This window comes from Heterodontus francisci, chromosome 22 (assembly GCF_036365525.1).
Source record: "Heterodontus francisci isolate sHetFra1 chromosome 22, sHetFra1.hap1, whole genome shotgun sequence".
Taxonomy (NCBI): Eukaryota; Metazoa; Chordata; class Chondrichthyes; order Heterodontiformes; family Heterodontidae; genus Heterodontus; species Heterodontus francisci.
The window spans coordinates 81,385,218-81,409,856 of NC_090392.1; the positions used below are offsets into that span (position 1 = coordinate 81,385,218).

Sequence of the window (24,639 nt, forward strand, 5' to 3'; positions counted from 1 at the left end):
CCCAGTCCCGCTCGGTCTTCAGGAGCACAGCCTCCGACATGTGTACTCCTTCCGCCGCCAGTTATTCATGCAGCTGGCGCGGGAGGAGGTCTTGGAGGGCCACTTCGGTATAGAGTTTCAGGGGACGGCCTACCGCGTCTTCTGGACCTCTGATGGGGCGCGGTGCCACGTCTGCAAGGGGGTGGGGCATTTTCGTAAGAACTGCCCCAACCTCCCGGCCGCCAGCTCCACCTCGGTGGCCCAGAGTGGTTCCACAGCACCTCCTCCCTCTCCCCCCACACATCCAAAAGACACCGCTCAGTCGGTTCCGGAGGCTGTGGTTTTCACAGCCTCTGGCGGGGAGGGAAGCGTCCGTCCGAGCGGAAGGAAGACGCGGGGAAAAAAGAAACATCATGAGGCGCGTCCCCTGGACACTTTGACTCAACCTGAGCCTGAGCTCAGCCCAAAGCCCATTCCCATGGAATCCACCTGTCCCAGGGCTGGGCTCAGGCCCAGGGTGACTAAAAAGGAAAAAAAGGGTGCGGAGGCGGAGGCCTCTGATGACATGGAGGTCTCTGAGTCTCCGCGCCCTAGTGGGAAAAAGAGGAGAAGGCACCCCTCCACAGAAATAACACAGGACCTTGAGGTGCAGGGCCCATCTGTTGGAGGGAAGCTGCCTCCTGTTTCGGGTCCTCAGGTTCCCCCTACCGCCACCACCAACGCTACAAAGTCCGGGCAGGAGCTCCCTATTCCTCAGGATGGAGGGGAGGGGAAGGCCCCGGTACATGAGGCCCCTCCTCAAGGAGTAAGTGGGGCCCTGCTTGTGGTGGGGGAGCCTGGGGACGCCGCCCATTCCACCACTGCTGCTGGGTCGGGTGCCCTAAATGAAGGGGAGGGCGACGCCCCAGAGTGTCAGCCCTCCCAGCTGGAGTCCACCACCAACCAGGAGACACTCGACCTGGTGAAAACTGAGAATGCTGCCCCATCTGCTGGACCTGTGGGTGCTGGCGGAGCGGGAGATGGCCTCCTCTCTCCGCCTCCAGTCTCGGCTCCGGCTGGATTTCCGGAGTCGGGATCTTATCTCTCCCCTGGACCACTCATTGGCCTGGGGACGGAGGTGGAGGGGGTTCCCACTCTGCTGGTACCCACAGGCTCCAGTTTCACAATAGAACCCAGAGAGGACTCCTCCGCCATCGATCCTGGGGGTGGGATCGTGACGGAGGCAGGACCAGCTGGCGCAGCTGGGACGTCCGCCGCACAGTGTGTGGTGGATGTGTCGGCCGCTGGCGGTGACGACCCGGAGGAGGATGGGGATTCGGTGTGGGCCACGGAGGATGATCTTGATTCCATCGCCAGTGAGGTGGTGGAGTCCCTCGTGCCTCCCACCGAATCTCCTCTCATCCCCACGGCGGAACTCCGGGATTTCCTCGCGGCTTGCAGGGGTTGCCGCGATAAAGTTCAGCTGGCCCTCGGCCGTTGGTCGAATCTGGCGCTGATCATACAGTCCGTCCGTGCCGCCCTGAAGAAAGCGGGCAAGCGCACGGGCGTGAAACTGGTTGAGAGGCGCCGTTTTAATGTGTTCCTCAATGGGTTGCTGGGGGAGTGGAAGGCCAGGTGCACTTCCACTCCCTCCTCACAGTGTGGTGTTGGTGACGGGTTGGTACCTTTGACATGAAGATAACCACAGCCAGCCTCAACATCAACGGCAGCACAGGGGCTCACCGCAGATTTCACAATCTCTCAGTCCTCAGGGAAGGGAGATACGCGGTGAGCTTTCTGCAGGAAACCCACACCGTTCCGGGAGACAAAGCCACCTGGCTCCTGGAGTGGCAGGGTGGGGTCTACATGAGTCACCTCACCCCTATTTCTAGTGGGGTGGCTATCTTGTTGGCCCCGACTTTTCAGCCGGAGATCTTGGGGGTCAAGGAGCTAGTGCCGGGCCGCTTGCTCCACCTCGCCGTTCGCCTGGGTAGCGTGTCACTCCGCTTTGTGAACGTGTACGCGCCCAGGCCCGGCGCGTTGCAAGCGCGCTTCTTTGAAGAAGTGTCCGCTCTCTTGAGCTCCATCGATAGCGGCGAGTGCATCATATTCGGCGGGGAGTTTAACTGCACCCTCGAGGTGGGGGATCGCTCCGGTCCCCAGCGCGGCCAAGCGTCGGTGGAGAAGTTGAGGGAACTGATCAGCTCCCTTAACTTGGTGGACGTCTGGCGGAATCTCCATCCTGACTCCAGCGCCTTCAAGTGGAGGTCTGGAGGAGGAGGGTCCCGAATCGACCGCCTCTACTTTTCGCAGGCGTACGTCTCCCGCATCTCGGCGGCCTCCATGCGGCTGGTGCCGTGCTCGGACCACCACCTGGTGTGGGCGAAGTTAACTCCCCTCCGCACGCGGGCGGGGTCCGCGTACTGGCACTTTAACAACCGGCTGCTGGAGGACGAGCGATTTCGGGACTCGTTCTGTCGATTCTGGGCCGACTGGAGAAGGAAGCGGGGGCTTCCCCTCTTTGAGGCTATGGTGGGATGTGGGCAAGACTCACATCCGCGTCTTCTGTCAGGTGGACGTGAAGGGGTCGACCAAGAGGCGGGAAGCCGAGATCGGGCGCCTTGAGAGGGAGGTGCTCGACTTGGAATCCCGCCTCGGTCATGCCGTCGCGGACCCGGCCCTGTGGCAGGCGTACAAAGAGAAGAAGGGCGCGCTGAGGGACCTGCAGCTCATAGGGTTCTGAGGTGCGTACGTGAGGTCGCGGATCCAGATCCTGGAAGATTTGGACCGCGCCTCACCCTTCTTCTACTCGCTGGACAAATGGCGGGGGGTCCGTAAGCAGCTCGTTGAACTGCTGGCCGACGACGGATCCTCCATCACGGATCCGGAGGGAATGGGCCTCCTGGTCCGGACTTATTACAGTGCGTTGTTCTCTCCGGATCCGTCCAGCGAGGATGCGCGCAGAGTTTTGTGGGAGGACCTGCCGCAGGTCAGCCCGGAGGGCGCCGAAGGATTGGAGGCTCCGCTCACGTTGGCGGAGCTGACTGGTGCCCTCCACCAGCTCTCAAGGGGCAAATCCCCAGGGCTGGATGGGTTGACCGTGGAGTTCCTCAGGGCGTTCTGGGACGTCCTGGGGGACGATTACGCGCGGGTCCTGGGGGAAAGCCTAGCAACCGGGGAGATGCCCCTTTCGTGGCGCAGGGCGGTCATCGTTCTGCTGCCGAAGAAGGGCGATCTCCGCCTGCTTAAAAACTGGCGTCCGGTCTCCCTCCTCAGCACAGATTATAAGATCTTTGCCCGGGCTATGTCTACCCGCCTGGGCTCCGTGCTGGCCCACATGATCCACCCCGACCAGTCCTACACGGTCCCGGGCCGGTCCATCCAAGACAACATCCACCTGGTCCGGGACCTGATCCATCTTTCCCAGAGGACTGGTCAGTCGGTCGCCTTTCTCTCCCTCGATCAGGAGAAGGCATTCGACAGGGTGGATCACGATTACCTTTTCGGGACTCTGCGTGCTTTCGGACTCGGGCCGCATTTCGTGGCCCGGGTCCGACTTTTATACGCCGCCGCAGAGTGTCTGGTCAAAGTTAACGGGTCCTTGACGGCGCCCCTTCGCTTTGGGAGAGGAGTGCGTCAGGGGTGCCCCATGTCCGGCCAATTGTATACCATCTGCGTGGAGCCCTTCCTGTGCCCGCTTCGCAGGAGGTTGACGGGATTGGCTCTGCGCGAGCCGGCCATGCGGGTCGTCCTCTCGGCTTATGCCGACGACGTGCTCCTCGCAGTCACAGATCCCTTTGACTTGCGGAGGATGCGCGACTGCCAGCAGACCTTTTCTGCCGCGTCCTCCGCGAGGATCAATTGGGAGAAATGTTCCGGACTCCTGGTTGGTCAGGGGCGGGTGGACTCCCTGCTGGAGGAGATGACACCTTTTGCGTGGAGCACCACGCACCTCCTCTATCTGGGAGTCCATCTTAGCCCCGCTGAGGAAGCCTGGCCGGCAAACTAGCAGGAGTTGGAGGCGAAAGTCACTGCTCGGCTGGGGCGCTGGACAGGACTGCTCCGAGTGCTTTCCTACAGGGGCCGAGCGCTGGTCATAAACCAACTGGTGGCCTCCATGCTGTGGTACCGGTTGGTTACTTTGGCCCCGCCCCCTGTATTTGCCACCAAGATCCAGAAGAAACTTGTCGATTTCTTCTGGGGCAAGAGGAAACACTGGGTCTCTGCCGCGGTCCTGTGTCTCCCGATTGAGGAGGGCGGTCAGTCGCTGGTGTGCGTCCGCACCCAGGCTGCGACTCTCCGCCTTCGGACCCTGCAGAGATACCTGTTCGTCGAGCGTCCTCCCAGATGGTGTGCGCTGGCGACGTATTTTTTCCGCCAGTGTCACTGACTTCAAGACGACACGCAGCTCCCGGTGGAGTCCGTTAGCCGCGCCTCTCTGAGGGAGTTGCCTGTCTTTTACCGGGATCTATTCCGAGTCTGGAACATGGTCGCCTCCAGTCAGGGTGCTCCCCCCCGGCGGAGGAGAGCGCCTCGGCTGTCCGGGTGGCCAACTCCGGGGACGGACCGGCGGGCAGAGGAGTAGCCGAAGCCTCCGGGACGCCCCTCACTGCGGGTGGCGAGGGGCCTCGGGAGTGCGGAGCGATCCCGGCCGAGCTGACCCCCGCTCGGCTGGAACTGCTCATCGGATCCAGGCTCCGAAACCCTCCTCGGGAGCCGGTCCCGCACAACCCGAGCCGCCTCTCGGAAATGCCCTCCGTGCCATTCCAATCGGCGTGGAGGGGTTTCCTGTACGGGCTGCTCCTGCACACTCTCCACTTCCTCGCCCTCGTCAGCCGGCCGGACACGCCCTGGCGGTCCGCGTTGCCATCTGGCGGCGAGGGGAAACCCCGATGGAGGTCTCTCTATGCGGGAGTCTTCCCCCTTTACATCGGGGACCTGGGGTGGAGGGTGCTGCACAGAGCAGTCCCGTGCAATAGACTTTTAAGTAGGTTCACGGACTCCCAGGCCGCCTGTACTTTCTGCGGCCTGGACGAGTCCGTTTTCCACGTTTATACAGAGTGTGCGAGGTTGCAGCCCCTATTTGAGTATCTGAAGGGGCTGTTCCTCAAATTCTGGCTGCACTTCAGTCCCACGCTCCTGATCTTTGGGCACCCGGTGCGGAGGAGCTTGGGCCGGGAGGAGGATCTCCTCGTCGGTCTGCTCCTGGGCCTGGCCAAGGTGGCAATCCACAGGTCCAGGTTGCGGGCCGTCGGGGGGTCCGTCCTCCCCGATTGCCTGCCCCTCTTCCGCGGTTACATTCGCGCCTGGGTGTCCCTGGAGAAGGAGCATGCGGTGTCCGCCAGTACGCTCGAGGCCTTCCGCGACTGGTGGGCACCGCAGGGACTGGAGTGCATCGTCGACGCCGAGAATGGCATTTTAATTTGAGTTTTTTGTTTATTTATCTGTCTTTAATAAAGTTATTTTAAAATGTATATAAAGGGGGCCTGAGGAATAAAGGCCCCCTCGACATAAAATACATAAATGGGGCCTGGGGTATAAAGGCCACCTTATAAAAAGAAAGGGAAAAAAAAAGCTTACTGACGCAGCAAGGAGTACATTCCACATTGGAAAAATCACCCTGCTCTGGAGACCAAAACAAGCAGAGGCACTTCCTTCAAAACTTGGAACATTCCCAGTGAAACTCTGGATGTGAATCCTCCCTTCATTATAGAACATAGAACATAGAAAATACAGCACAGAACAGGCCCTTCGGCCCACGATGTTGTGCCGATCCTTTGTCCTCTGTCAAGGACAATTTAATCTATACCCCATCATTCTCCTTTATCCATATACCTATCTAAAAGCCGTTTGAAAGTCCCTAAAGTTTCTGACTCAACAACTTCCCCAGGCAAGGCATTCCATGCCCCGACCACTCTCTGGGTAAAGAACCTTCCCCTGACATCCCCCTTATATCTCCCACCCTTCACCTTAAATTTATGACCCCTTGTAACGCTTTGCTCCACCCGGGGAAAAAGTTTCTGACTGTCTACCCTATCTATTCCCCTGATCATCTTATAAACCTCTATCATGTCACCCCTCATCCTTCTCCGTTCTAATGAGAAGAGGCCTAGAATGTTCAGCCTTTCCTCGTAAGACTTATTCTCCATTCCAGGCAACATCCTGGTAAATCTCCTCTGCACCCTCTCCAAGGCTTCCACATCCTTCCTAAAATGAGGCGACCAGAACTGCACACAGTACTCCAAATGAGGCCTTACCAAGGTCCTGTACAGCTGCATCATCACCTCACGGCTCTTAAATTCAATCCCTCTGCTAATGAACGCTAACACCCCATATGCCTTCTTCACAGCCCTATCCACTTGAGTTGCAACTTTCAACGATCTATGCACATAGACCCCAAGGTCTCTCTGCTCCTCCACATGCCCAAGAACCCTACCGTTAACCCAGTATTTTGCATTCGTGTTTGTCCTTCCAAAATGGACGACCTCACACTTTTCAGGGTTAAACTCCATCTGCCACTTTTCAGCCCAGCACTGCAACCTATCCAAGTCCCTTTGCAGACGACAATAGCCCTCCTCGGTATCCACAACTCCACCAACCTTTGTATCATCTGCAAATTTACTGACCCACCCTTCGACTTCCTCATCCAAGTCGTTAATAAAAATCACAAACAGGAGAGGACCCAGAACTGATCCCTGTGGCACGCCACTGGTAACTGGGCTCCAGGCTGAGTATTTACCATCTAAGACCACTCTCTGCCTTCTATCAGTTAGCCAATTCTTAATTGTTCTGTTAACCTTCTTAAAATGCTTAAAAGAGCAGACAACTAATGATTGTGTTGTGTCGTCTCTCCAGATACAGTGCGACACTTCACATTATCACAGCTGTCGTCCTCAACAATTCCCCCAACCCCAATATCCTGCTGCAGGAGCAGAACTTCAGGAGATTCCAGAAGAAAACCCACAGGTCTTGGATCAATCTCAGTCCAGTCTGGAAATTAACAACCTGAAAAAAAGCAGTCTGGGAATGAGCAGTCTGGAGATGAGCAGTCTGGGAATGGGCAGTCTGGGGATGGGCAGTCTGGGAATGAGCAGTCTGGGAATGGGCAGTCTGGGAATGAGCAGTCTGGGATGGGCAGTCTGGGAATGAGCAGTCTGGGAACAGTCTGGGAATCAGCAGTCTGGGAATGAGCAGTCTGGGATGGGCAGTCTGGGAATGGGTAGTGTGGGAATGAGCAGTCTGGGAACAGTCTGGGGATGGCCAGTCTGGGAATGAGCAGTCTGGGAACAGTCTGGGGATGGCCAGTCTGGGAATGAGCAGTCTGGGAACAGTCTGGGAATGAGCAGTCTGGGATGGGCAGTCTGGGAATGGGCAGTCTGGGAACAGTCTGGGGATGGTCAGTCTGGGGATGGGCAGTCTGGGGGTGGACAGTCTGGGGATGGTCAGTCTGGGGATGGGTAGTCTGGGAATGGGCAGTCTGGGGTTGGGCAGTCTGGGGATGGGCAGTCTGGGGTCAGTCTGGGAATGGGCAGTCTGGAGATTTGCAGTCTGGGGTTGGGCAGTCTGGGGATGGTCAGTCTGGGAATGGGAATTTTGGGGATGGGCAGTCTGGGGTCAGTCTGGGAATGGGCAGTCTGGGAATGGGCAGTCTGGGGATGGACAGTCGATGAGCTGTCTGGGGATGGACAGTCGATGAGCTGTCTGGGGATGGGCAGTCTGGGGTCAGTCTGGGAATGGGCAGTCTGGGTTGGGCAGTCTGGGGGCAGTCTGGGGATGGGCAGTCTGGGGATGGGCAGTCTGGGGTCAGTCTGGGGATGGGCAGTCGGGGGTCAGTCTGGGGATGGGCAGTCTGGCGATGGACAGTCTGGGGATGGGCAGTCTAGGGTCAGTCTGGGGATGGGCAGTCTGGGGATGGACAGTCGATGAGCTGTCTGGGGATGGGCAGTCTGGGAATGGGAATTTTGGGGATGGGCAGTCTGGGGTCAGTCTGGGAATGGGCAGTCTGGGAATGGGCAGTCTGGGGATGGACAGTCGATGAGCTGTCTGGGGATGGACAGTCGATGAGCTGTCTGGGGATGGGCAGTCTGGGGTCAGTCTGGGAATGGGCAGTCTGGGTTGGGCAGTCTGGGGGCAGTCTGGGGATGGGCAGTCTGGGGATGGGCAGTCTGGGGTCAGTCTGGGGATGGGCAGTCGGGGGTCAGTCTGGGGATGGGCAGTCTGGCGATGGACAGTCTGGGGATGGGCAGTCTAGGGTCAGTCTGGGGATGGGCAGTCTGGGGATGGACAGTCGATGAGCTGTCTGGGGATGGGCAGTCTGGGAACAGTCTGGGAATGAGCAGTCTGGGGATGGGCAGTCTGGGGATGGGCAGTCTGGGGTCAGTCTGGGAATGGGCAGTCTGGTGATGGGCAGTCTGGGGTCAGTCTGGAAATTTGCAGTCTGGGGTTGGGCAGTCTGGGCTTAGTCTGGGAATGGGTAGTCTGGGGTCAGTCTGGGAATGGGCAGTCTGGAGATTTGCAGTCTGGGGATAGGCAGTCTGGGGATGGTCAGTCTGGAAATGGGAATTTTGGGGATGGGCAGTCTGGGGTCAGTCTGGGAATGGGCAGTCTGGAGATTTGCAGTCTGGGAATGGGCAGTCTGGGGTTAGTCTGGGAATGGGCAGTCTGGGGTTGGGCAGTCTGAGGTCAGTCTGGGAATGGGCAGTCTGGAGATTTGCAGTCTGGGGATAGGCAGTCTGGGGATGGTCAGTCTGGAAATGGGAATTTTGGGGATGGGCAGTCTGGGGTCAGTCTGGGAATGGGCAGTCTGGAGATTTGCAGTCTGGGAATGGGCAGTCTGGGGTTAGTCTGGGAATGGGCAGTCTGGGGTTGGGCAGTCTGAGGTCAGTCTGGGAATGGGCAGTCTGGAGATTTGCAGTCTGGGGATAGGCAGTCTGGGGATGGTCAGTCTGGAAATGGGAATTTTGGGGATGGGCAGTCTGGGGTCAGTCTGGGAATGGGCAGTCTGGAGATTTGCAGTCTGGGAATGGGCAGTCTGGGGTTAGTCTGGGAATGGGCAGTCTGGGGTTGGGCAGTCTGAGGTCAGTCTGGGAATGGGCAGTCTGGAGACTTGCAGTCTGGGGATAGGCAGTCTGGGGATGGTCAGTCTGGGAATGGGAATTTTGGGCATGGGCAGTCTGGGGTCAGTCTGGGAATGGGCAGTCTGGGGTTGGGCAGTCTGGGGTCAGTCTGGGGTCAGTCTGGGAATGGGACCTCTGGGTTTCATCAGTTCTGATGAAGGGTCACTGACCTGAAACGTTAACTCTGCTTCTCTCTCCACATATGCTGCCAGACCTGCTGAGTATTTTCAGTATTTCTTGTTTTTATTTCAGATTTCCAGCATCTGCAGGATTTTGCTTTTATTTTCGTGTTTAATTCACTGCCACTTCTCTTCCAGGAATGTCTACATTGAGGGAGTTCTGCTCTTCTTTCCGACGGGATTTTTGTTTGTCTCTTTTACCTTGTTCACCTTCATTGCTTTCTATTTCCCTCCTGGTGTTTGATAAGGTATCTACCAAATCTTGTTTTCACAGCCACATCTCCTTCCTCAGTGACTGTCTCCGGCTCCAACTTATTCCACGTGGATTCCAACTGCATTTTTACCCATCATGTTTTGAATCCACCCAGGATTACAGTTATCTCCGAGAAATACAACGTTCCTCGGACTGCTACTCTCGTCGCATCCTGAGATCTACACTCAGTGCTATGCGCCGCCACATGCACACACTGGACCTCTCTCTCCAGCAGCACCGTCTCACCTTATCTCAAATCTGTTCTACTCCGCAGTTTCATCTCATCTTTCGTCTCATCCGACGCATCAACAAAAAACTTTTTTTCTTCCTTTCAGATGTCAAGGAACGCAAGCTCCAGCAGCTGATGGGGACGAATGCCCCTCCAGATCCTCCTTCCGCTTCACTTCCCTCTGACCCCACCCCTTCTGATCTGACCCCTTGCCGTGTATTCACTATACCCTCTGACCTCCCCCTCTCTGATGCTGAGCGTTCTGTACTCAGCAAAGGTCTGTTTTATCCCCTTACGTCCCCACCTCAATGAATTTCGCGCTCGGCATGACGTTGAGCTCTTCATCCGTCGCCTCCGTCTCTGGGCTCACTTCTTTGACCAGGAGTCCTCCCATCGATCAGCAGACCCATTCACCCGCCTCCAGCATTCTCCCTCTACCTGGACCCTTCCCTCTGGCCTCTTACCCGCTCTTGATCTTTTCATTGAAAACTGTCAACGTGCCATCGGCCATCTCAATTTCTCTGCCCCCCTCACTCACTCTAACCTGTCCCCCTCTGAACTTGCCACACTCCGTTCTCTCAGGTCTAACCCTGACGTTGTGATCAAACCTGCTGACAAGGATGGTGCTGTTGTTGTCTGGTGTACTAGGACCCCAACTATTCACAATATATATGAATGATATAGATGAGGGAATTAAATATAATAAATCCAAGTTTGCAGATGACACAAAGCTGGGTGGGAGTGTGAGCTGTGAGGAGGATGCAGAGAAGCTCCAGTGTGATTTGGACAGGTTGAGTGAGTGGGCAAATACATGGCAGATGCAGTATAATGTGGATATATGTGAGATTATCCACTTTGGTGGCAAAAACAGAAAGGCAGATTATTATCTGAATGAAGATAGATTGGGAAAGGGGGAGGTGCAGCAAGACCTGGGTGTCCTTGTGCACCAGTCGCTGAAAGTAAGCATGCAGGTGCAGCAGGCAGTTAAGAAGGCAAATGGTATGTTGGCCTTCATAGCGAGAGGATTCGAGTACAGGAGCAGGGATGTCTTGCTGCAATTATACAAGGCCTTGGTGAGACCACATCTGGAATATTTTGTGCAGTTTTGGTCTCCTTATCTGAGGAAGGATGTTCTTGCTATGGAGGGAGTGCAGCGAAGGTTCACCAGACTGATTCCTGGGATGGCAGGACTGACGTATGAAGAAGGATTGGGTCGATTAGGCTTGTATTCGCTCGAGTTTAGAAGAATGAGAGGAGATCTCATAGAAATCTACAAAATTCTAACAGGACTGGACAGACTAGATGCAGGAAAGATGTTCCTGATGGCGGGGGTGTCCAGGACCAGGGGTCACAGAGTAAGGATAAGGGGTAAACCATTTAGGACTGAGATGAGGAGGGAGTTCTTCACCCAGAGAGTGGTGAACCTGTGGAATTCTCCACAACAGAAAGCAGTTGAGGCCAAATCAATAAATATATTCAAGAAAAAGTTAGATATAGTTCTTAGGGCTAATGGGATCAAGGAATATGGGGAGAAAGCAGGAACAGGTTACTGAGTTTGGATGATCAGCCATGAACGTATTGAATGGCGGAACAGGCTCGAAGGGTCGAATGGCCTACTCCTGTTCCTATTTTTCTCCACCTTTCAGAGGCTCAGCGCCAACTCTCAGACACTTCTTCCTACCTCCCTCTGGACCATGACCCCATCACCAAACATCAAGCTACTGTCCACAGGACTGTCACTGACCTCATCTCCTCCAGAGACCTTCCCTCTACAGCTTCCAACCTCATAGTCCCGCAACCCTGGTCAGCCCGCTTCTACCTCCTTCCCAAAATCCACAAACAGGACTGTCCCGGCAGACCCATCATTTCAGCCTGTTCCTGCCCCACTGAACTTATTTACATAGAAACATAGAAAATAGGAGCAGGAGTAGGCCATTTGGCCCTTCGAGTCTGCTCCGCCATTCATTATGATCATGGTTGATTATCCAACTCAGTAACCTGTTCCTGCTTTCACCCCATACCCTTTGGTCCCTTTAAACCCAAGAGCTATACCCAGGTCTCGTTGCATATTCCCCTCTCTGTTTATAGCCGTTCAGATAATAATCTGTTTTCCTGTTTTTGCTACCAAAGTGGATAACCTCACATTTATCCACATTATACTGCATCTGCCATGCATTAGCCCACTCTGGGGATAGGTTGTCTACTAATATCCATTATAAGCCCACCGACTCCCACAGCTACCTCGACTACACTTCTTCACACCCTACCTCCTGTAAGGACTCCATTCCATTTTCCCAGTTTCTCCGTCTCTGACGCATCTGCTCGGATGATGCAACCTTCCACAACATCGCTTCTCATATATCTTCCTTTTTCCTCAACAATGGTCCCCCCCACTGTGGTTGACAGGGCCCTCAACCGTGTCCGGCCCATTTCCCGCACTTCTACCCTCACCCCTTCCCCTCCCTCCCAGAAACGTGACAGGGTTCCCCTTGTCCTTACTTTCCACCCCAGGAGCCTCCATATCCAAAGGATCATCCTCCGCCATTTCCGCCATCTCCAGCGTGATTCCACCACCAAACGCATCTTCCCCTCCCCTCACCTGTCAGCATTCCGTAGGGATCATTCCCTCCGCGATACCCTGGTCCACTCCTCCATTACCCCCACCACCTCGTCCCCTTCCCATGGCACCTTCCCCTGCAATCACAGGAGGTGTAATACCTGCCCATTTACCTCCTCTCTCCTCACTATCCCAGGCCCCAAACACTCCTTTCAGGTGAAGCAGCGATTTACTTGTACTTCTTTCAATGGAGTATACTGTATTCGCTGCTCACAGTGTGGTCTCCTCTACATTGGGGAGACCAAACGTAGACTGGATGTCTACTTTGTGGAACACCTCCACTCAGTCTGAAAGCAGGACCCCGAGCTTCCAGTTGTTTTCCATTTCAACACCCACACCCCCCTGCTCTCATGCCCACATTTCTGTCTTTGGCCTGCTCCAGTGTTCCAGTGAACGTCAACGCAAGCTCGAGAAGCAGCACCTGATCTTTCGATTAGGCACTCTACAGCCTTGTGGACTCAACATTGAGTTCAATAATTTCAGAACATGACTGGCCTTTTTTTTCATTATTTTTAATTTTTTTTAACCATGTGCCTGTTTTTCACGTAGACAGAACTGCTCATTATTCTGTTATTAACACTCTCTCTGGACTAATGCTTTGTCTTTCACCACAAGCATTAACACACTCTTTGTCTTTGTCCCAGGACAGATTTGTCATTTAATCTCCCTTGCCCTCTGCCCTATCAAACACCTTCCCTTTTGTTCTTTTCTCCACCAACCTCCCCACCCCCTTCACTTGCTTAAAACCCAATTCTTTTCTAACCTTTGCCAGTTCTGATGAAAGGTCACAGGCCTGAAACATTAATTCTGCTTCTCTCTCCACAGATGCTGCCTGATCTGCTGAGTATTTCCAGCACTTTCTGTTTTTATTTAAAAGAGCTATCCCCTTAGTCACTCCCTGCTCTTTCCCCATGGCCCTACATATTTCACCCTTCAAGTATTTATCCAATTCCCTTTTGTAAGTTACTATTGAATCTGCTTCCACCGTCCTTTCAGGCAGCGCGTTCCAGATCACAACAATTTCATACATAAAATAAATTCTCCTCCTCTCCTCTGTTTCTTCTGTTAATTATCTGAAATCTGTATCCTTTGGTTATGGACCAATACAGCCATTGGAAACAGTTTCTGCCTATTTACTCCATCGAAACCCTTCATAATTTTGAACACTTCCATTAAACCTCCCCTGCTCTAAGGAGAACAATCCCAGTTTTTTTAGTCATAGAAGATCCTCGGATCAATATTACTCTGTTCTGTTAACTGATCCCAGCTGAGACCACAGTGAGCCTCATTGTCTCTGGTGTAGGGAGGGGTTAAAATCAGGCAGGGCTTCCACTCTTGATTGTTAACCAGTTTCCCTTCCTGAGGTCTGGACATCAGTAAGGCCAGGATCGGGCTGGAATGTGATGCTTCTCATGGTCAAATACCCTGCTAATTTTTTTTGTGGTCTGGGCTCACACATGAAGAACTGCCACTTGGGTGAGGTACCCGATGCCTGTAGATTTACACCACAGCAGAACCCGAAACCTTGGCGAGGGGAGAAATTGTAACTGGCCCTGGGATTGAAGCACAATTGATGCATTTATGTAACACCTGAAGTTTATTGGAATTTTCTCTCAGTACTTCAGATATAATGGGAGTTGGTTTGACTCTGTGCGATGATATAAAACGGACGATAATGAGTCAGCAATCCCTTTTACATCTCTCTCCACTTTTATTTCCATTGACTTCACCATCACGTAAAGTCACCCACCATTAAATTATCTTGAAGTACAGTGACGATTGCTCTGTGGTAAAAGCAGTGGTCATTCTGTGCACAGACATGTGTGATTGGTGCAAGGAATTTCCACTCTTCAAAACAGGATCTCAATTTTGATCCCGTTGATTTCAATGGAATAATTATCAGGCACTTCTACAATAGGTGGTCAGTCTGCTCCCCCAGTTACTGCCCAGATGCTGAAAGTGAAAATTGCACCTTTCTCCCCCGCACCCCCCACCACCCCCACCCCCCCCCCCCCCCCAACCCTTCCTCGGGATCTCTCACATCCACCTGAGCCAGCTGGAGCAGATCTTAAATCCACTTACTGTCACTTGATGCGATCATCCAGTATCGTGCTGTGAATCCCCGTCGCCCAACACTTGTGTCTGACATGAAAGAAACTTTAAGCCTGCTGGTGTTGGTGTTGACAGTAGGAGGTGCAAGATTCCCACATAACCTGGTGAGAGGGAACCATAAAGTGTGGTAAAAAGGCAACTCAGAAAACTCACCACCTCCCCCTGCAGTAACATGAGATCTGATTTCCAATCGATGATGTTATTGATCCCAATTGACCAAAGATGTGTAAACTCCTGCTTATTTATAAATACAATGAAAAGCAAGACTTTATTAACATACTTGTTCTTAATATACTTGCTTCCTAGTTGAGGTATGTCTTGCTCAACTCATCAGACCTGAACTGAATGGCATTGCCCTGACTCCTGTAACAATGCCCATTCCACTGGCACATGGACAACCCACAATTGGATCATTCTCTTTCCCTAACTCTGGATAAAAGCCTCAAGTCTACTTAACACCTTCCTGGATAGTGCAGTTGAGTCTAGCCCTCACTGCACAGAAATATTTTGTTATTATTTTTTAAAATGCCATTTGTCACCACCAGAGGGAATATGTTCACACTTTGATCCAGAGTTCCACAGGACATGGGGAGTCCTCAGTACTGAGGTCGAGGAGGGCACTCTTATCTGGAAGAGCAAGGGGACAGAGGTGCATTAAAATCCATTTGCCCAGACAATGGGGTGTAGGGAGTGAAGTATTTTAAATAAACACAAAGCTGTGTGTTCTCAAGCAAACGCCTGAAACTGAAAGTGAGCAACTGATCAGATCGTACGTATTTACTAGAGAGGAGGGGAGAAAAGCAGAGGCAGGGGAAAAGAAGGTTCCAAACTCTCTATTTAACCTCACACTCAACGCTTTAAATAAAGTGCCAAACAACACTCAGAGGAAGTAGAATCAGGAACTAGCCGGAGAGAATTGCTGAGATATTAGGGGGTCAATTTAATCTGAGACACTCATCAGGAAACTGATGTGCTCAGGACCAATGCTGGTTTTACGCCCCACCTGATTTTACTCTCCATTGAAATCAATGCAAAGAAATATTGGGTGAGATGTAAAAACAGCATTCCACTCATGGAATTCCCACTCAGTGAACTCATTAAAATTACCCCAATTTCACTAACATTCGCCAGCGAGTTTATTTTTTAAGCATGGTCTTGTTTTTCCTTTTTAGACTGTTGACTGACCTTGTTATCTGGTGCGAGTGAAGTCCGTCCCCCGTCTCCTCATGAAGATCCAGCCAGTCAAAGTGGCATGGTGGCTGTCCTTCAATGCTCAGCGAGTCGATCTTAAACTGGATCACGTGGCTTGGCTCTGCCACAATCCACCAAACACACACCAGGTTTGCCGGATATTGTGCTGGGTAACGGGGGCTGGAAAATGAACCTTCAGCGTTTTGAAAAATCCCACCACACACTGCAAACAGAGGAAATAGGAATCAGTGCAGCTGGCGATTAACCCCTTGAGCTTTGCCTCGGCTAAAGACTCCCAGGAGAGAGGAAATGCTTTAGGGACATTCTCAAGGTATCTCTGAAGAAATCCAAAATACCCACCGACTCATGGGATTTGTCCCTGTCCCTGACCCTGACCCTGACCCTGTCCCTGCCGCTCGACTGCTCAAAGCAGAGAAGGTACATTCGGGAAGGTACTGAGCACCTCGTGAGATTTCAATGGAGGCAGATGGAAGCCAAGTCCGGGCAGTGGAAGGAGGGCACAACCCCTCAAATAACTCACTGCTCCAACTCTTCAAACACCACCTGCCCCACGTGTGGCTGAATCTGTGGTTCGTGCATCAGACACGTTAGCCATGCTGGAACACACTGAACCAGGGTGGAAGTAAGTGATCCTCAGCCCCGAAGAGAGAGTGGAATAATTTGCCTGAGTGGATAGCCCAGAGCCAGGGGCACAAAACATCCCCTCTGTCAGTATCAGATGGATATTCAGAGTGCAGTGTCTCTGCACCATTCTCGAGACTCCCCAAAAGACCAACTGGCTTCCTATAAAGCCTAGATATTCTCCTGACTCTCTTTCCTGCTACTGACAGTGCTGCGTTTTACCAGGTTCGACTACCTTTTATATTCGAAGGGCAGGGCTGGAAGGAAACTTCCTGGACTGTAAAAACATGCTGAAGCTATTTTTATTATGTTACACCTAAATAAATAGGAAGAAACAATTTCAGTGTTTGTTAATACACCAAATTAGGAGGTTTGGTAAATTTTAGTGAAGACTGAAAGACAGGTCAGGGTTAGGAGAGCAGGAAGGGCTGATGAGGTGACAAATGCAGCTCAATGTAGAAAAGATGTGAAATGTGAAGTATATTGTGGAATTAAGAATGGAGAATGGAAATACATATTAAATCATAAGATTTTAAGTAGAACAGAGAAGCAGAGGGACCTGGAGTGAGCAGTTATACAGGTCAGTAAGGGGCCAGAAAAAGATAAATGGAATCTATGGTTTGTATCTAGGGGCACGGAATAGAAAATCAAGGAGGAACTGTTGGCATGTACAGATTTTAGTTGAGTTGCATTTGAAGTATTTAATGTTGTGCACATTATTCTATGAAGGATGTAGAAGCATTGGAAATGGTACAGTGTAGATTAAATGGTACGTTACCAGGGAAACGGGAGTTACAATTATAAAGAGGGACTCGAGGGGTTTTTTTTGTTCACTTGAGGGGCAAGCTGATAGAAATTAAGATAAGGTTAAGAACGATAAATTGCTTCCATCGGTCGGGGAGACGTTAATTTAAGATCTTTATTCAGAGGGTGGTTTAAATGTGGAATTCTCTGCCAGAACATATTGTTGAAGCAAAGTCCATGAACTCCTTGAAAGGGGAATTAGAATTGCTTGAGAAAGAGAATTATTGAAGGGAGGGTGTGAGCAGGAGAGTGGGATTAGACTGGATGGCCCGAATGGCCTGTTTGTGTGCTAGAACATTCTACACTTACATGGCGATGGTGTTGAGGTTCGGGATGGTGCAGTAGCTGCTGAAATATTGGGAGTTTCCAGGATCACGTTCTCGGAGCTGGTAGTAGCAACAAAGGTAGAGGCCGTAAAGAGGCTGATAAAAGTCTTGTTACCATCGTTTTGGGCAGTGGCCATTTGCCCAGATCGATTCTCTGATGATTCCTGAATAACAAATTCTACAGAGAGAAATTGGATGGATCAGGCAACACCAAACGTATCGACATAACAACAGGCTATTCTCACAGAGTTAGACAGGGCAGTGCGAGCGTGGACAGAGTGTTGGACACCTGAGTCATGCTATGGGTTGGGGGGTTTGATTTGGACTGGTCCTCCACTCAGTCCCAGTCCAGACCGAGGTGTCTGCAAGTAAGAGGAGGTAAACCGGAAGGGGAAGGAGTGTTACTGAACGTTGTAGAAGCTGGGCTAGTAGGTGTCAGCTGTGGGTTAGTGGGTAGCACTCTTGCCTCTTAGTCAGACAATTGCAGGTTCAAACTGCAATGTGGAGACTTGAGTCCAAAATCTAGGTTGACACTCCAGTGCAGGACAGAGGGAGCACTGCACTGTCAGAGGTGTAGAATTTTGGATGAGACGTTAAACTGATGCCCCATATTCCCTCTCAAGTGGCTGTAAAAGATCACATGGCACTATTTAATGAAGAACAAGGTAGTTCTTGGTGTAAAATAAAAAGAAGAAATGCTGGAAATACTCAGCAGGTCTGGCAGCATCTGTGGTGAGAGAAACAGAGTTAACGTTTCAGGTCAGTGACCCTTCAGCAGAGTTCTGTGCTAATAGTGTAGGAATGATTAACACATACAGGTACATTGGAGGGAAAACTTTGATGGAGTGTAAAAATCATGGACCAGAGAGCTGCTGGTGAATCACACAGCTATCCATTTACCTTACTGTTTGACCATCGAAATTAGATTTGGAGACATGAGTTTAACAGATGGATGGGGGTAACAGTAATTAGTTATTACAGTCTCCAAGACTGTGCTTGATCACTTCACTGCTTGCTGCACCCAGGAGATTGAGTGACTGGGGAGAGTTGATGCTACCCAGGGTATGGGTTAGGACAGTCTGGATGAACCAGTTCTCTTTTACTGGCCTTTTCTAATGATGATATGTTTGTGATCCAAATACATCTCAGCTTTCCTCTGTGCATTCTGAAACTATTTGTCTGTGATAACAGAGAGGCTTTGCCCACCAAAATTAAAACATTTTCCCACCCAACTACAATGTGGGCAGTCACACAACACTAAAAATAACAGTAAAAATCACACAGCACTTGGGGTAACAGTGGGAGTTGCTGCCTGTGTGGGCAGTCACACAGCACTGGGGGTAACAGTGGGAGTTGCTGTCTGTGCGGGCAGTCACACAGTATTGGGGGTAACAGTGGGAGTTGCTGCCTGTGCGGGCAGTCACACAGCACTGGGGGTAACAGTGGGAGTTGCTGTCTGTGCGGGCAGTCACACAGTATTGGGGGTAACAGTGGGAGTTGCTGCCTGTGCGGGCAGTCACACAGCACTGGGGGTAACAGTGGGAGTTGCTGCCTGTGCGGGCAGTCACACAGCACTGGGGATAACAGTGGGAGTTGCTGCCTGTGCGGGCAGTCACACAGTATTGGGGGTAACAGTGGGAGTTGCTGCCTGTGTGGGCAGTCACACAGTATTGGGGGTAACAGTGGGAGTTGCTGCCTGTGCGGGCAGTCACACAGCACTGGGGGTAACAGTGGGAGTTGCTGCCTGTGCGGGCAGTCACACAGCACTGGGGGTAACAGTGGGAGTTGCTGCCTGTGCGGGCAGTCACACAGCACTGGGGATAACAGTGGGAGTTGCTGCCTGTGCGGGCAGTCACACAGTATTGGGGGTAACAGTGGGAGTTGCTGCCTGTGTGGGCAGTCACACAGTATTGGGGGTAACAGTGGGAGTTGCTGCCTGTGCGGGCAGTCACACAGTATTGGGGGTAACAGTGGGAGTTGCTGCCTGTGCGGGCAGTCACACAGTATTGGGGGTAACAGTGGGAGTTGCTGCCTGTGCGGGCAGTCACACAGCACTGGGGGTAACAGTGGGAGTTGCTGCCTGTGCGGGCAGTCACACAGTATTGGGGGTAACAGTGGGAGTTGCTGCCTGTGCGGGCAGTCACACAGTATTGGGGGTAACAATGGGAGTTGCTGCCTGTGTGGGCAGCCCAGGTTGCCTGAATAAATTCAGATACTCACGGATAGTGAAGGTGATCAGACTCCCTCCGATAGTCAGGGTTAGAACTACAGCAGTCACTGTGACAAAGAACCATACTGTGCCTGGACACGTGTTGGCTCTTCCAGCAAGCATTTCCCAGAAGCCATTCACTGGAAAAGGGAAAGACAGAATTCATTAACAGCTTTCTCACCCCCAACTGACAGCCAGCACCATGGTTTTGATTACTTCTCTCTCCTCCCTCTGGTGATATTGCTGAATCAGCCTATTGGACATTCCACTAGCCAGACACTCAAATTTTATCCAAGTGTTGAGAACTAATTGTTCAATAGAACATCAGAGTTGAGCCTGATCCTCTCTACACGTGTAATGTCTGACATGGGTGATCAGATATAATCAGGTGCAGGTACCCTCGAAGCTTCGGGCCTGTTGTAGGACAGTGATTGCCTCACCTGAGGTGAGCTAAGACCATCGAGCAGGAATTTATACATGGGGCTTTCCTGTCTGTGTGATTCAGTAACACACCCAACGGGAATCTACCAACGGGACCATTATAGGGAGCTGAGTTACCAACATTTTAACTTCAATTACAATATTTGTTTCCTATGAGATGCTGTTTCATTTGTTTGAGTTTAGGGAGCAGAGGCTTGCAGTGTTAGATTGACCCTACTAGGAGCAGAAGAATTGCTGGACAATAATAGACAAAGGTCCATCTAGTTTGTTTTCTACCATCCTGGATGTTGAGAATGTTGATAAACAAGCATATGGGATCCTTGACTTTATTAATTGTGGAATAGAGTACAAAAGCAAAGAACTTATGATAAAAAATTATAAAAGACTGGTTAGACCTCAGCTGGAGACCTTGGGGTGAAAGTACAAAGTTCCCTGAAAGTGGCAACACAGGTAGACGGGGTGGTGAAGAAGGCGTATGGCATGCTTGCCTTCATCGGCCGAGGCATTGAGTACAAGAGTTGAGACGGCATGTTACAGTTGTACATAACATTGGTTAGGCCACATTTGGACTACTGTGTGCAGTTCTGGTCGCCGCACTACAGGAAAGATGTGATTAAGCTAGAGAGGGTGCAGAAAAGATTCACAAGGATGTTGCCTGGTTTGGAGGGCTTGAGTTATAAAGAGAGATTGGATAGGCTGGGTCTGTTTTCCCTGGAGCGAAGGAGGCTGAGAGGGGACATGATAGAGGTATATAAAATTATGAGAGGCATAGATAGGGTAGATAGCCAGAGTCTGTTTCCCATGGTAAGGGTGACTAAAACTAGAGGGCATAGATTTAAGGTGAGAGGGAGGAGGTTTAAAGGGGATCAAAGGGGTAAATTTTTCACACAAAGAATAGTGGGTATCTGGAATGAGCTGCCTGAGGAGGTGGTGGAGGCAGGAACAGTAGCAATATTTAAGAGGCATCTGGACAGGTACTTGAATGAGCAAGGCATAGAGGGATATGGAATTAATACAGGCAGGTGGGATTAGTATTGATAGGCATTATGGTCGGCATGGACGCAGTGGGCCGAAGGACCTGTTTCTATGCTGTACGTCTCTATGACTCTATGACTATTGTGTTCAGTCCCGGGCACCACACTTTAGGAAGAATGTCAAAGCATCAAGCCCTTGGAGAGGATGCAGAATAGATTTACTGGAATGGTACCAAAGATGATGAACTTCAGTTCTGTGAAAAGACTGGAGAAGTTGGGTTGTTCTCTTTAGAACAGAGAAGGTTAACAGGAGATTTGATCGAGTAAAGAAGGAGAAACTATTTCCAGTAGCAGAAGGGACAGTAACCAGAGGATGTAGATTTTAGGTAATTTGCAGAAGAACTCGAGGCGACATGCGGAGAGTTTATTTACACAGTGAGTTGTTGTGATCTGGAACGCGCTGCCTGAAAGGGCGGTGGAAGCAGATTCAATAATAACTTTCAAAAGGGAATTAAATAAATACTTGAAAGTAAAGATCGGCAGGACTATGAGGAACGAGCCTGGAGTTGGCTTAATTGGGTAGCTCCACCAAAGAGCCAGCACAGATACAATGGGCCGAATGGCCTCCTTCTGTGCTGCATCTTTCTATGATTCTATATGATTTATATTAGTTACTAATATGTTCAATTAATTTTCATCAGCTGCAAACCAAAACCCGAGAACTCGAGGCTGATCACAACTTTACCCCAGACCTTGGACTCAACAAGGTTCAGCATTTCCAGGATCTCCTGATTCTGGTCCGCCTGTCAGTTCGACTCAGCGTCTATCAATTGTACAAAGTTTCTTTAAGTATGGTTTAGTATAATCTCACTGCCAAGGATCTCACACTCCTACATGTTCCTTCCATCATCTGCCCAGAGTCATCTTGCCTTTGAGCCCACTTGAGAGGAACTTGAGACATCTCCTGTAAGACAGAGCTGCTCTCTCCTTCTCCCTAAGCTGATCCTGATGGACACAAGCAGATACCAGGCTTTTGCCCTCAGGCTGGGTTTCCCTCCCTCTCAACAGGCAGTGTGGGAAGGAGGTAAAATACAAACTCCACCCTTTCCCACCCTCTTCCAACCCGCTGCAGCTCTTACATAGAAACATAGAAAATAGGAGCAGGAGTAGGCCATTCGGCCCTTCGAGCCTGCTCCACCATTCATTATGATCATGGCTGATCATCCAACTCAGTAACCTGTTCCCGCTTTTCCCCACCACCCCCCTCCCTCCCCTCCATATCCTTTGATCCCTTTGAACCCAAGAGCTATATCTAACTCCTTCTTGAAAACATACAATGTTTTGGCCTCAACTGCTTTCTGTGGTAGCGAATTCCACAGGCTCACCAGTCTCTGGGTGAAGAAATTTCTCCTCATCTCAGTCCTGAAAGGTTTACCCCGTATCCTTAGACTATGACCCCTGGTTCTGGACTCCCCCACCATCGGAAACATCCTTCCTACATCTAGTCCTGTTAGAATTTGATAGGTTTCTGTGAGATCCCCCCCTCACTCTTCTGAACTCCGGCGAATATAATCCTAACCGACTCAGTCTCTCCTCATACGTCAGTCCCGCCATCCCAGGAATCAGTCTGGTAAACCTTTGCTGCACTCCCTCTATAGCAAGAGCATCCTTCCTCAGATAAGGAGACCAAAACTGCAAACAATATTCCAGGTGTGGCCTCACCAAGGCCCTGTATAATTGCAGCAAGACATCCCTGCTCCTGTACTCGAATCCTCTAGCTATGAAGGCCAACATACCATTTGCCATTTTTACCGCCTGTTGCACCTGCATGCTTACCTTCAGTGACTGGTGTACGAGAACACCCAGGTCTCGCTGCATATTCCCCTCTCTCAGTTTACAGCCGTTCAGATAATCTACCTTCCTGTTTTTGCTACCAAAGTGGATAACCTCACATTTATCCACATTATACTGCATCTGCCATGCATTTGCCCACTCACTCAACTTGTCCAAATCACCCTGAAGCCTCTCTGCATCCTCCTCACAACTCACCCTCCTACCCAGTTTTGTGTCATCTGCAAATTTGGAGATATTACATTTAGTTCCCTCATCTAAATCAGTAATATATATTGTGAATAGCTGGGGTCCTAGCACCAATCCCTGCGGTACCCCCACTAGTCACTGCCTGCCATTCGGAAAAAGACCCATTTATCCTTACTCTTTGTTTCCTGTCTGCCAATCAATTTTCTATCCATTGCAATACACTACCCCCAATCCCATGCCCTTTAATTTTACATGCTAATCTCTTATGTTGGACTTTGTCGAAAGCCTTCTGAAAGTCCAAATAAACCACAAGCTTCCCCTCATCAACTCTACTAGTTACATCCTCGAAGAATTCTAGTAGATTTGTCAAGCATGATTTCCCTTTTGTAAATCCATGCTGACTCTGCCTGATTCTACCACTGTTCTCTAAGTGCTCTGCTATAAAATCTTTGATAATGGACTGTAGAATTTTCCCCACTACTGACGTCGGGCTGACTGGTCGATAATTCCTTCGTAGTTTCATTTACTAAGATTTAGGACCCTTGTCTCAGAATCAACTATGTCACTCTCCATCTTGATGAAGAATTCTATCATATTATGGTCGCTCATCCCCAAGGGGTCTCACACCACTAGACTGTCAATTATTCCTCTCTCATTACACAATACCCAGTCTAGGATGGCCTGTTCTCTGGTTGGTTCTTCAACGTATTAGTTCAGAAAACCATCCCGTATACACACCAAGAATTCCTCCTCTTTGGTTTTGTGACTAATTTGATTTGCCCAATCTATATGCAGATGAAAGTCACCCATAATTACAGATGTTCCTTTATCGCCTGCGTCTTTAATTTCCTGTTTAATGCCATATCCAACATCACCACTACAGTTTGGGGCTCTATGTACAACCCCCACTCATGTTTTTTGCCCCTTAGTGTTTCTCAGCTCTACCCATACAGATTCCACATCGTCAGAGCTAATATCTTTCCTCACTATTGCATTAATTTCCTCTTTAACCAGCAATGCAACTCCACCGCCTTTTGCTGTTTGTCTGTCCTTCCTAAATACTGAATATCCCTGGATGTTCATTTCCCATCCCTGGTCACCTTGCAGCCATGTCTCTGTAATCCCGACTATATCATACCCGTTTACATCTATTTGCACGATTAATTCATCCACTTTCTAGCGAATGTTCCACACGTTAAGGCACAAAGCCCTCAGGCTTGTCTTTTTAACATTACTTTTCCCCTTCCCACTATTTTTCACTGTGGTCCTGTTTGATTCTGGCCCTTGATTTCTCTGTCTATCACTTTTCTTATTCCTCTTACTGTCTTTTGTTCTTGTCTTTGATTCCCCCTCCTCTGACTCCTTGCAAAGGTTCCCATCCCCCTGCCATTTTAGTTTAAATCCTCCCCAACCACTCTAGCAAATACTCCCCCCTAGGACATCAGTCCCGATCCTGCCCAGGTGTAACCCATCCAGTTTGTACTGGTCCCACCTCCCCCAGAACTGGTCCCAATGTCCCAGGAATCTAAAACCCTCCCCTTCACACCA

At 50.8% G+C, this 24,639-nt stretch overlaps 1 protein-coding gene across 1 annotated transcript in view; it reads right to left on the minus strand.

The window, feature by feature from the left end:
- Window positions 1–24,639, minus strand: part of LOC137381658 (membrane frizzled-related protein-like) — a 54,721-nt gene that overhangs the window by 24,082 nt on the left and 6,000 nt on the right. Inside the window, exons 4-7 of the mRNA XM_068054385.1 lie at window positions 19,648–19,776; window positions 17,411–17,605; window positions 15,650–15,878; window positions 14,435–14,565 (exon numbers count right to left, since the gene is read on the minus strand). Coding sequence (XP_067910486.1) covers window positions 14,435–14,565; window positions 15,650–15,878; window positions 17,411–17,605; window positions 19,648–19,776 — 684 coding nt within the window. The remainder of the gene's footprint in view (window positions 1–14,434; window positions 14,566–15,649; window positions 15,879–17,410; window positions 17,606–19,647; window positions 19,777–24,639) is intronic.